Source organism: Myotis yumanensis, unplaced genomic scaffold (genome assembly GCF_028538775.1).
Source record: "Myotis yumanensis isolate MYYU_CA2020_CCGP unplaced genomic scaffold, mMyoYum1.0.hap1 SCAF_23, whole genome shotgun sequence".
Taxonomy (NCBI): domain Eukaryota; kingdom Metazoa; phylum Chordata; class Mammalia; order Chiroptera; family Vespertilionidae; genus Myotis; species Myotis yumanensis.
The window spans coordinates 10,872,329-10,884,278 of NW_027223774.1; the positions used below are offsets into that span (position 1 = coordinate 10,872,329).

Below are 11,950 nucleotides of genomic sequence, written 5' to 3' on the forward strand. Positions count from 1 at the left end.
TGTTGTTATTGTGATCATTGTCGACTGTTAGCTATCCTGTACCCGCTTCCGTAAAAGAGGCATGTGTCTGTCATCTCACTTCTTATCCAATCCCAGAGGTCCCCCCCCCCTTTGCTTTCTCCCGCCTCCCTAATCCATCTGAAGTAACCCACTTACGTCTCCTCCTTTGATGGGAATTTATAAAACTCAGTGAAAAGCCTCCATTCTTGGGAGCATTGCCTCAACGCATTGAGATTCTGCTTCCCAGCAATTGTCGACAGTTTGGCTCAAATAAACTCACAAAAAATTCTCTATAGAATGTTTCTTATGTTAAAAGGTCACCTATGGCCCTGACTGGTTTGGCTCAGTGGATAGAACGTCGGCCTGCGGACTGAAGGGTCCCAGGTTCGGTTCCGGTCAAGGGCATGTACCTTGGTTGCAGGCACATCCCCAGTAGAGGGTGCGCAGGAGGCAACTGATCGATGTTTCTCTCTCATCGATGTTTCTAACTCTCTATCCCTCTCCCTTCCTCTCCGCAAAAAATCAGTAAGATATATTTTATAAAAAAAAAAAAAAAAAGGTCATCTATGCACCTTGCAAACATTTGAACTACACAAAACCTTCTGAAACGCTTCCTACTAGCAGTTGGAGTGTATTCACCCAGACTTTCTGAAATGTGGTGTTGGTTTCCCCGGTTGGTGTGGCTCAGCAGTTGAGTGTTGACCTATGAACCACGAGGTCACGATTCGATTCCCGGTCAGGGCACCTGCCCGGGTTTCGGGCTCGATCCCCAGTAGGGCCCAAGCAGGAGACAGCCTGTCAATGATTCTCTCTCATCACTGATGTTTCTACCTCTCTCTCCTCCTTTCCCTTTCTCTCTGAAATCAATAAAAATATATTTTAAGAAGTAAAATGAAAAAGATGTAATGGAGTAACTTCCTGCGTGTGACAATAAATTACAGGCCTGAAGAACCAGATGAAGGATTAGTTAACGGGAGGGTGATATTCAAAAACTCGGAAAATGCGCCTCCTATAGACACGCTTTGGAAGAACTTGAGACGTATGAGAGGAGGAGTTAATTCAGGAGGAAGTGATAAGTCATTGGAAACAAGTAGTGACCACAAAAAGAAGTGCTTGTCCGTACGGATCTATAATGATAAAAGCGTAATATGCTGATTAGTCCGGACAGCCAAATGACCTTCCGGGTGTCCTTCCAGATGACCTTCCGGACGAAGCCGAGCCCCTTGCATAAATTTTGTGCATCGGGCCTCTAGTTTGTATATGAAACTCAATGATATTAAACCAGGAGTTGCAAAATGTAGGTGGGGTGGGGGGAGGAAGGTGAAGGCATGCTGAGGTTCTTGCCTTGTTGTGGAAGATGCACAGTGGCCCTGGCCAGTATGGGTCAGTAGGTGGAGCGTTGTCCCATGCCGAGAGGTCGCTGGTTGGATTCCTGGTCAGGGCACATTCCCTGTGTTTCGGCCTCGATCCCCAGGAGGGGGTGTGCAGGAGGCAGCCGATCCATGATTCTCATCCTATATAATAAAGAGCTAATATGCTAATTAGAATGAACAGCAGAACGACCGTCTGGACGAAGCTGGGGCTTCAAGGGCTGGCCAGGGCTGGGAGGGCCAAGCCCCTTGCACGAATTTTGTGCATCGGGCCTCTAGTCATTGATGTTTCTATCTCTCTCTCTCCCTCTCCCTTTCTCTCTGAAATCAATAAAAATATTTTTTTTTAAAGAGAGAAAGAGCGTCAGCCTGTGGACTGAAGGGCCCAGGTTCGATTCCGGTCAAGGGCATGTACCTTGGTTGTGGGCACATCCCCAGTGAGGGGTGTGCAGGAGGCAGCTGGTCGATGTTTCTCTCTCATCGATGTTTCTAACTCTCTATCCCTCTCCCCTCCTCTCTGTAAAAAAAAAAAAAGCAATAAAATATATTAAAAGAGAGAGAGAGAAAGAGAGAGAGAGAAACATTGATGTGAGAAAGAAACCTACATCTACTGCCTCCAGCACATCCCCCTCTGGGGATGGAGCCCGAAACCCGAGCATGTGCCCTGACCGGGGAAGCAAACTGGTGACCTCTTGGTGCATGGGATGATGCTCAATCCACTGAGCACTGAGCCACAGCAGCCGGACTCCTCCTCCTCTTCTTCTCCCTCCTCCTCCTCCTCCCCCGCCTCCCCTTCTCCATCATCATCATCATCATCACTGTCTTGGCTTGAATTTCCTCAAAAGCAGACTCAAAACAAGAACTTGAGGGCAGGGAGTTTATCTAGGAGGTGATTCCAGAAATCACGAGTGAGGAACGTGGAACAAGAGAGGGAAGAAGCCTAACAAAGGGGGTGCTCGAGCAGATTGCTGCTGAGAGCGGGTGGGGTGCCATCCCAGGGGCCGCCTGAGGACCCAGGCTGCGGTACCTCACAATGGTCTCCTCAGAGGACGGGGACGCGGAGGCATTTATCCGCCCACTCCCACCGCCCGCGGGCTGAGGATTGCCTCACGAACGTGGTTGTTGTTTTTTTAAAATATATCTTATTGATTTTTTACAGAGAGGAAGGGAGAGGGATAGAGAGCCAGAAACATCAATGAGAGAGAAACATCGACCAGCTGCCTCCTGCACATCTCCTACTGGGGATGTGCCCGCAACCCAGGTACATGCCCTTGACTGGAATCGAACCCAGGACCCATGAGTCCGCAGGCCGACGCTCTATCCACTGAGCCAAACCGGTCAGGGCATGGTTGTTGTTTTTAATATTCATATTTTTATTGACTTCAGAGAGGAAGGGAGAGGGGAAAAGAGATAGAAACATCAATGATGGGAAAGAATCATTGATTGGCTGCCTCCTACACACCCTCCCCCACTGGGGATGGAGCCTGCAACCCGGGCATGTGCCCCGACCGGGAATCAAACCGTGACCTCCTGGTTCCTAGGTTGATGCTCAACCATTTAGCCACCCGGCCAGGCAGGAACATGGTTTTATTGGTATATTGCTGCATAGCAAGTCTCAAACAAAGGAGCTTTAAATGTTTTATATTGTCCCTCATGGCTCTGTGGCTGGACGGCTGGGCAGCTCTCACCCAACTGCGGTCAGATGCTGGCTGGGGCTGTACTCACTTGAAGGCTCCACTGGGCTGGGTGTCCCAGGCGGCTCGCTCACATGGCCGGCGGTTGGTTCTGGCTGTCAAGGGGGAGCGCAGCTGGCGTTTTCAACAGCGTGCCTACACGTGGGCTCTCTGTATGGTTTGGGCCGAGAAGCAAAACGAGGAGGGAAATGGGTACAGTTTGGGTCCGATGGCCTGGGTTTTCATCTTTCCACCCACCTATCCACCTCCCGACACACACACTTATTTCAGGTTTGGGCACAACATCCAGGTTCTCCCATCCCCCTGCCCCCCTGACCTGTGACAGATTAGATTATTCTTCAAAATAAATAGATTTTGTAAAAAAATTTTAAGTCTTCACTCTATCCACCTCATCTCCTAGGAAGGAATGTACCTCTGCACCTTTATACTGGACTTGGCCATGTGAGTTGATTGGCCAATAGGACGATGGCACATAGAACACATAGAGAGACGTGAAATGTACCTGTGGACTGGGGCTCACTGCCACCACCATGAGAAGAATATTCCTGGGATAGCCCTCTGGTCCCAGCTACTGGATGCACTTGCCAAGGCCAGCCAAGATCAGCCCACCCACAAACATTGAGCCCAATCAAGATCATTGGGCCACCCATGCATGGCCAGACCCAGGCAAGCCCCAGATGACCTCAGACACGTGGGAGAGCCCAGCCAAGATCAGCAGAGCCACCCAGCCACCATCAGCTGACCCTCAGCCAAACCCCCAGATGCACGTGCCAAATAAATGTCCATATGTGTACATCACGCAGGTTTTGGTTGGTTGTTACCCAAAGATGATTAACTGATACATTATCAGCAGTATATCCACAGGCATCGTTGTAATGTGAGTATGTGACGACTGTCAGATTTTTTTTTAAATTTTATTTATGATCCAGAGATTACATAGCAAGATGGTGCTGGCAGAATGGTAAAAAAAAATTATACCCAGAAGCAGATGTTAAATACAGATGACCTGGAAGGCTCAAGACAGTTTTGCAACTATATGAGTTTCGGGGTGATGTGGTCGGGGGATTAACAGGCTTGAAAAGTCCATGCTCATGACTTGGCTGGCTCTCCCCAGATTTTCCCAGCGGCTAGATAGTGTGTGACATTGCAACACAGCGAATGCAGAATCCACTCTGAGAATCCACTTGTTGTCTATTGAGCAGATGGTAAGTATTCTCAAAAATGTAAAATAATGCCACTTAAAAAAATTTTTTTATTCATTGATAGAGAGAGAGAAACTTTAAGGTGTTGCACTACTTACTTATGCATTCATTGGTTGATTCTTGCAGATGCCCTGACTGGGCATCGAACGCACAACGTTGGGTGTATCAGGGCGAAGCTCTAACCAACCAAGGACATAATGCCACTTTTCTCATCTGATTTTTCATTTTGGAAAACATAACATTTCTCTGTGTTATTTGTGCTAAAATACAATAAGTTAAGGAAAATCAATAGATGAGCCCTAGCTGGTTGGCTCAGTGGGTAGAGCGTCGGCCTGCGGACTGAAGAGTCCCAGGTTCGATTCCAGTCAAGGTCACATGCCCAGGTTGCAGTCTTGATCCCCAGTAGGAGTCGTGCAGGAAGCAGCCGATCAATGAGCCTCATCATTGATGTTTCTATCTCTCTCTCCCTCTCCCTTCCTCTCTGAAATCAATAAAAAATATATATTTTTTTTAAATCAATAGATGAATGGGTGAACAAAAGGTGACATCCATATAACGGAATATTAGCCTTAAAAAGGAAGGAAATTCTGCCCTAACCAGTTTGGCTCAGTGGATAGAGCGTCGGCCTGCGGACTGAAGGGTCCCAGGTTCGATTCCGGTCAAGGGCATGTACCTTGGTCGCGGGCACATTCACAGTAGGGAGTGTGCAGGAGGCAGCTGAATCGATGTTTCTAACTCTCTATCCCTCTCCCTTCCTCTCTGTAAAAAAATCAATAAAATATATTTTAAAAAATAAAGGAAGGAAATTCTGACACATGCTGTTAGGCAGGAGAGAGAGATACTAAAGCAGGGGAGCGGGGTTATTATCAAAACAATCAGCCCTGGGTCCTGCCAAGACTAAGTGATCAACAGTTAAACTTCAGTGACAAGGGGGAGCTTGAAACCCCATATGCTAATCCCCATACCGGAGGAGGAACACCTTAGCTTACAACAGCCTGGCCAGTGTTGCTCAGTGGTTGAGCATCAACCTGGGAACCAGGAGGTCACAGTTTGATTCCCAGTCAGGGCCCAGGTTTCGGTCTCAAGCCCCAGTGGGAGGCATGCAGAAGGCAGCCCATCAATGATTCTCTCTCATCATTGATGTTTCTCTCTCTCTCCCTCTTTCTTTCTCTGAAATCAATAAAAAAATATATATTTTTTTTGAAAGCTTGCAACAAAAAGATATATAACCCTTAAAACCCCAATGGGCCCTAACCGGTTTGGCTCAGTGGATAGAGCGTCGGCCTGCGGACTCAAGGGTCCCAGGTTCGATTCCGGTCAAGGGCATGTGCCTTGGTTGCGGGCACATCCCCAGTAGGGAGTGTGCAGGAGGCAGCTGATTGATGTTTCTCTCTCATCAATGTTTCTAACTCTCTATTCCTCTCCCTTCCTCTCTGTAAAAAAATCAATAAAATATATTTTTTAAAAATCAATAATATATATATATTTTTTAAAGAGTACAGGTCTTTAAAAAAAAACAACAATGGGTGGGATGCTCAGACTAGCTGAGTTGCCCACTTGTGCTTTATGCCAACTGTATTCTAATAGAGTCACTTGCTTTGCTTCCACACTACTGTCACTTGTCTGAAATCTTTCTTACCGGTGTGACAAGAGCCAAGGAGGGGGGACCCCCTAGCAACCAGGGAGGCTCTCCGGTAACAATGCTACCACGTGGATGAACCTTGAAAACATTACCCTAAGTGAAATGAGGCAGATGCAAAAAGACAAACATTGCGTTAAGTAAACAGAATAGGCAAATTCGTTGAGACAGAAATAGAACAGAGATCGCCAAGGATTGGGAGGCGGGAAGACAGGGAGTTATTGTTTAATGGGTAGAGTTTTCGTTTGGGCAGATGAAAACGTTCCTGAGTCAAATGGTAGTGATGGTTGTACAAAATGTGAATTTACTTAATGCCCCTGAACTGGACATTTAAAAAATAGTTAAAATGGGCCCTCGACAGTTTGGCTCAGTGGATAGAGCATTCTATCCAAAGGGTCCAGGGTTCGATTCTGGTCAAGGGCACCTACCTGAGTTGGAAGCTCCTCCCCGGCCCGGGCCCTGGTCAGGGCCTGTGCAGGAGGCAACCAATCGATGTGTTTCTCTCACATCGATATTTCTCTTTGTCTTTCCCTCTCTCTGCCACTCTCTCTAAAAATCAATGGAAAAATATCCTCGGGTGAGGATTAAAAATAAATAAAAATAAGTAAGTAAATAAATAGTTAAAAGGGTAAATTTTTATGTTATGTATATTTTACCACAATAAAAGAATTGCCAAAAGTGCGATTAATTTTATGGTTATCTTGAAATAAATTAATGAATAATTTTCTAACTTCTCAATCTTTTTTTTAATATATTTTATTGATTTTTTACAGAGAGGAAGGGAGAGAGACAGAGAGTTAGAAACATCGATGAGATCGATCAGCTGTCTCCTTCACATCTCCCACTGGGGATGTGCCCGCAACCAAGGCACATGCCCTTGCCCGGAATCGAACCTGGGACCCTTCAGTCCTCAGGCTGACGCTCTATCCACTGAGCCAAACCGGTTTCAGCTAACTTCTCAATCTTAATTGAACACTTAAATATTGATAGATACAGCTCACCAACACAAACACTTTCGGGGGTCCTCAATAATTTTTTAAGAGTGTAAAAGAATCCTGAGACCAACACGTTTGACAACCGCTGCTCTGTGTAAAGGTGAGGTGAGCCTAAGCTAGCTGCCACTGGTATTTGTCTGCAAGGTTCTGCGAACTCCCAGGAATTAAATGGCAAAAAAAAAAAAAAAAAAAGTAGTTTAAAATTTTTTCTGGCCAAAGTAGACAGGCGTCCTCTAGTGGAAATGTAAGGTATTGCTTGACAGTGAAAATTTTCTAGACTGAGTAATTTACACTGTACAGTCCACTAAGAATCTAAAACGGAGGCAGAGAGAGTCCCCTAAAATGAGGTCTTTATTTCAGGATGGTTTTTTTGTTAATCCTCACCCAAGGTTACTTTTTTCCTCATTGATTTTTAGAGAGAGTGGAAGGGAGGGGGAGAGACAGAGACAGAGAGAAACATCAAAGTTTGAGAAAGACCACATCAATTGGTTGCCTCCCTCAGATGGCTCAGGGCCGGGGATCGAGCTTGCAACCCAGGCACGTGCCCTTGACTGGACTCGAACCCGGGACCCTTCATTCCATGGGCTAACGCTCCCTCCACCGGCTAGGGCTCAGCATATTAAACTTAACCCTTAGCCATGCCTCCTCTCACACACAGAGACCCACCCTCACATGCACACAATTACACACAGACACATAGACATGATCACACACACATCCAGTCTCTCACACAGACCCACAGATACACACAGAGAGAGAAATATCGCACACCCACAAAGACACACAGCCCCACACATGGACACACTCGTACAGTCGCATATAGACACACTTTCAAATACACAGACATGCAACAGTAAAAATCGCATAGCATTAACAAAGGGGACTGAGTAAATGAGCTTCATGTTCTATCTTTAAAATATTGTAATGAAAAATGAGTTCCGGCCCAAAGCCATTAAATAAATGTGGAGCGAATAATTAAGATGAATCTAGGTTTGGCAGCATGCCCAAGTGGAGGTCCATAATCTCTTAGCTGAAGTCCTTGGAGACAGATGCATCTCAGAACTCAGAGTTGTTCCAATTTTAGAAAGGTAATTCTGAGCGAACGCCATATATTATGCAACACCCCCAAGGGCTAAAGTAGCCTCCTTCCCATCAGATATGTTAATATATTTGCAGCAAAATGTGTGAAAATTCACACCAGAGAAGATAAATAAAGAGTGTAAAAAACTCATATTAGTAGATTTGCCACCATATGAAACGGGGCCAAAATTACCCCCCCCCCCAAAAAAAAAATATATCTTTTGGTTGTCAGAGCTTTTAGGAAGTTGGAATTGCAGATAAAGGATGCGGGATTCTGTTAGCAGGCTCCTCACAGGTGCAATTACGTCTATTTCTGCTGTAATTGTAAATCTTTGATCCCAGGGCTGGGCGCGGGAGAGCCCGCAGGGTCCAGGAGCACGGCGACTCTGCAGCGCCCCCTCCTGGCAGCAGCCCTGCGGTTGGGCTGCAGAGTTAAGATGCCTACTAGCTTTGGTTAGATCCAGGGACGGGTCCTGATTGGTCTAAACCTTCAGAGTAATCCCGCCTTCCCAAGTCTTAACCAACCAGCTGGCACAGGCATTGGTTCTGGGTTGTTATGTGGCCCAGGTTGAGCCAACCAGATTGAAGGAAAGCCCCTCGGCTCATCAGTCCGGGCAAAGCCGCCTTATATTTGCTGGATGGGAATGAGGGGTTCACAGGTGCCTCAGCTTCTCTTTTTGTCACTATGTTTTTTAAATTATATTTTTATTGATTTCAGAGAGGAAGGGAGAGAGAGAGAGAGAAATATCAATGATGATAGGGAATTATTGAACGGCTGCCTCCTGCACTCCCTCAACTGGGGATCGAGCCTGAAACCTGGGAATGTGCCCTTGACCTGAATAGAACCCGGGACCCTTCAGTCTACAGGCCGATGATCTATCCACTGAGCCAAACCGGCGACGGCCAAGCTTTGGTTTTTAAAGCCCCGGGGACAGAGGTGAACGTAGAGAAAGACTATGATGGTGTTCTAAGCTCACTAGCTTATTTAATCCTCAGAGAAATTATAAATATTAGCATCATCTTCACTTTACAAGGCCAAAGAGGCTGAGAGACCTGCCCGAAGTCACGCAGCTCGTGAGAGGAAGAGCTGGGATTTCCATCTGGACATCTTGGTCCCAACATCAACCCCCCTAACCACCACCTATGCTAACGGACATGGCTGCTGGCTCCCTGAGTCCCCCTTCCTTCCGAGACACGCTCGCCTGGGGAAATGGTACTGGAGGGGTCGAGGGGAGCCGGAGGTAAAGAGAATGAATGACTGGCATTCCCAGCACAGTACCCACAACGCCCCAGCCCGACGGAGGAGGCTGCGCTTCACTCTGCTGGGAGTCTCCGGTTCAGTGGTTCTCAACCTTGGCTGCCCATGAGAATCACCTGGGAATCTTTTTAAAATCCCGATTTCCGGGCCTCATCCTCCCGAAATTCTGTTTCTTTGTGATGGGGTGGGGCCACAACATTAGTAACAAAGAAACAGAATTTCCGGAGGGTGAGGCCCAGAAATCAGTATTTTAAAAAGATTCCCAGGTGATTCTCATGGGCAGCCAAGGTTGAGAACCACTGCTCCAGTTCAAAGGAGGAGGCTCCAGTTCAAAGGAGGAGGCTGGACAGGAAAGCTGCTTCCTGCCTTCGGGGCCCAGTGCCCTGCCCAGGGCCAGGCCTCGGGCTTCTAGGGAGCACCATGTACTCAACTACCTCTCTCAGCAGGACCAGTGTCTCTGCCTTGGTTTGCCAGCAGCCGCAGCCCAGGGAGGTGGGTATAATCTTCAAAGGCCGCCGGGTGCTTTGAGAACTTCCTCCGTGGTTCCCAGGGAGGCAGAGCAGCCCACCACCTTCGCTGCCCCCCGCTCATTCTCAGGCCCCAGGAAGAAGGCATCCCCTCCCAGCAGCATCCTGGCACCTCAGAGCGGCTTAGCCTCTGTCCCCGACCTTGTAATTTACACTGAGTACAAACCCCCCGAACCCCGGTTCTTGCTTGAAGTCATCCCACCTCTCCGCCGGTCCCCTGTGCTGTGACAGGAGGGCAGGCCCTCGGCTTGGGCCCAAGGCGCTGTCCTCTGCCCCAGGCATGCAAAAGCCTGTGGAGTTCTGCTCGCTGTCTGACCTTCAACTGCCCTGCGGCAGATAAGCCTCTGTTTCCCGTCCCCTTCCCACCCCGAGAACTGCATGATGGGGATGCAAGAAAAGGGGCCCCCGAAGGAAGGGAAGCACACACCCGGCCCCTCCCGAGCAAGGCAGACGAAGACCAGGACGCCAGGGAAGGCTTCCCGCACAAACTTGAGCAGACAAGACAAACAGCACCAGACAGCGGGTCTGGAGTTTATTGCAGGTGGACGGAAAGACAGCGAGGTCGGAGAGGAGGGCTGTGGGCGCTGTGCTCAGAGCCTATGGAGGCAGGTCAGGAGGTGGTCTGCCAGATGGTGGCCGCCCAGCTCCCCGTCACCCCCATTCTTCAGGATGACAGCTCCAGAAACACTAGGCTATTCCAATGAAGACGGAATCCTGGCCCAGACGGGCACGGGCTCTCGGGGGCCTGCGGTCCGGTGGAAGGGGTGGTTACCCTGGTCCTCGCCCCCCCGCGGCCTCCGGTGTCTCTCCGGGCATCTGGTGGCTCGGGTGGCGGCTGGGGTCGCTGTGGCGGCGGCGGCGGCGGCGGCTGCGCGGCAGCTCGAGTTGGGGTCGCGGCCCGCCGGCGGCTCCCAGGAGGCAGGAGACGGAGGGCAGCGGCGGGCGCCGGGGCAGGCGGCGCGCCCGGGTGGGCAGCGCACGGAGGGGACGGCGCGCTCGGGCGGCGGGCGGGCGGGGGCCGCGGGGGGCCGCGCGGGAACCCAGATGAGACCGTAGTAGACGGCGAGCAGCACCCGCGGCCAGCGAGACGCAGAGGAAGTAGGCGCAGACGGGAGCCAGGCGCAGCCACCGACCGCGCGGGCCTTCGTTCAGCCCCGCGCCCCCCGGGGCTAAGGGCAACAGCCGTGGGCAATTGGATTGTAAGAAGAGGGACCTTCTTGACAAAAAGGGCAAGAGAGGTCAATACAGAATGCTCAAGTGCCTTCCCAGGGAGCCTTCCACACAGGGGAAGGGATTAAATCCTTTCATGTATAAATGCACAATATGCTGTTGTAAAATATCAAAAATTATTAATGACATTGTAGAATAATATCATGTAAGGATATTCTTTGCTCTAGGCCATGGCAATTCAATTTTAAACTGGAAATGATATTAATTAAATTCCTTCAATTAGTCATTCAGTAACTTTACACTAGCTATATTCAGGAAGGCAAAAACCCAAATTATTTACCTTTCTATATTAAACCTAGTACATTTAATTACAGTCCTCCAGATGTTTGAAGGAAAAACCTCTTTCTATTATTTTCTTGTAGAGTAATTTCTAATCAGTATCCTCGTCCTCTCACAGCTGGGTTACACTTGGAGAATTTCAATTTAAAAAAAGAAAAATCTTTTTCTTTTACGCGGAAGGGTGCAGGGAGGAGACCCACACTAGCCAGGGCTCCCCACACGCGAGGCCGCCCCAGCTTAGCTCCTCCCGCGCCTGAACCCTCTCCCCTTTAAGGGGCTCAGACTTCTTCGTGGCATCTGGCCTCGCCTCCGAGCCCCGCCCCCTTGCCAGGCTCAGGCGTCGCCAGCCCCGGTTCCAGATTAATGTCCTCTGAATCAGACTACACTCCAGCATTCGATTGTCCTCTTCTGGCCCTGGCTTCCTCTCTAGTCCAGGCTCCATCGCTTTTCTTCCCGCACTCCACTCGCTCCAGCACCGAATTCTAACCACTGCCTCCCCGGGGTGGCTGCGCCCCACACCAGTTAGGAACCCCCGTCTAAACCGGCTCTGGGGGCCCCTCGCATCCTAACTCGTTCCCGTCCTCACCCCGCCCACCAGGATTCCGGTCCTCCCGGAAACCCGAACCAGGCCCCACGAAGTCCAATCTCCTCCACACGTTTGTCCCAAGTTGCAGCT

At 49.3% G+C, this 11,950-nt stretch overlaps 1 protein-coding gene across 1 annotated transcript; it reads right to left on the reverse strand.

The window, feature by feature from the left end:
* Positions 1 to 10,450: 10,450 nt before the first annotated feature.
* On the reverse strand, positions 10,451 to 11,716 carry INAFM1 (InaF motif containing 1). Its single transcript, XM_070402575.1, is given in 5 exon segments — positions 10,451 to 10,695; positions 10,697 to 10,768; positions 10,770 to 10,838; positions 10,840 to 10,934; positions 11,659 to 11,716. Coding segments are annotated over 5 exon segments (456 nt in total). The 3' UTR covers positions 10,451 to 10,533.
* Between the last annotated feature and the right edge of the window lie 234 nt (positions 11,717 to 11,950).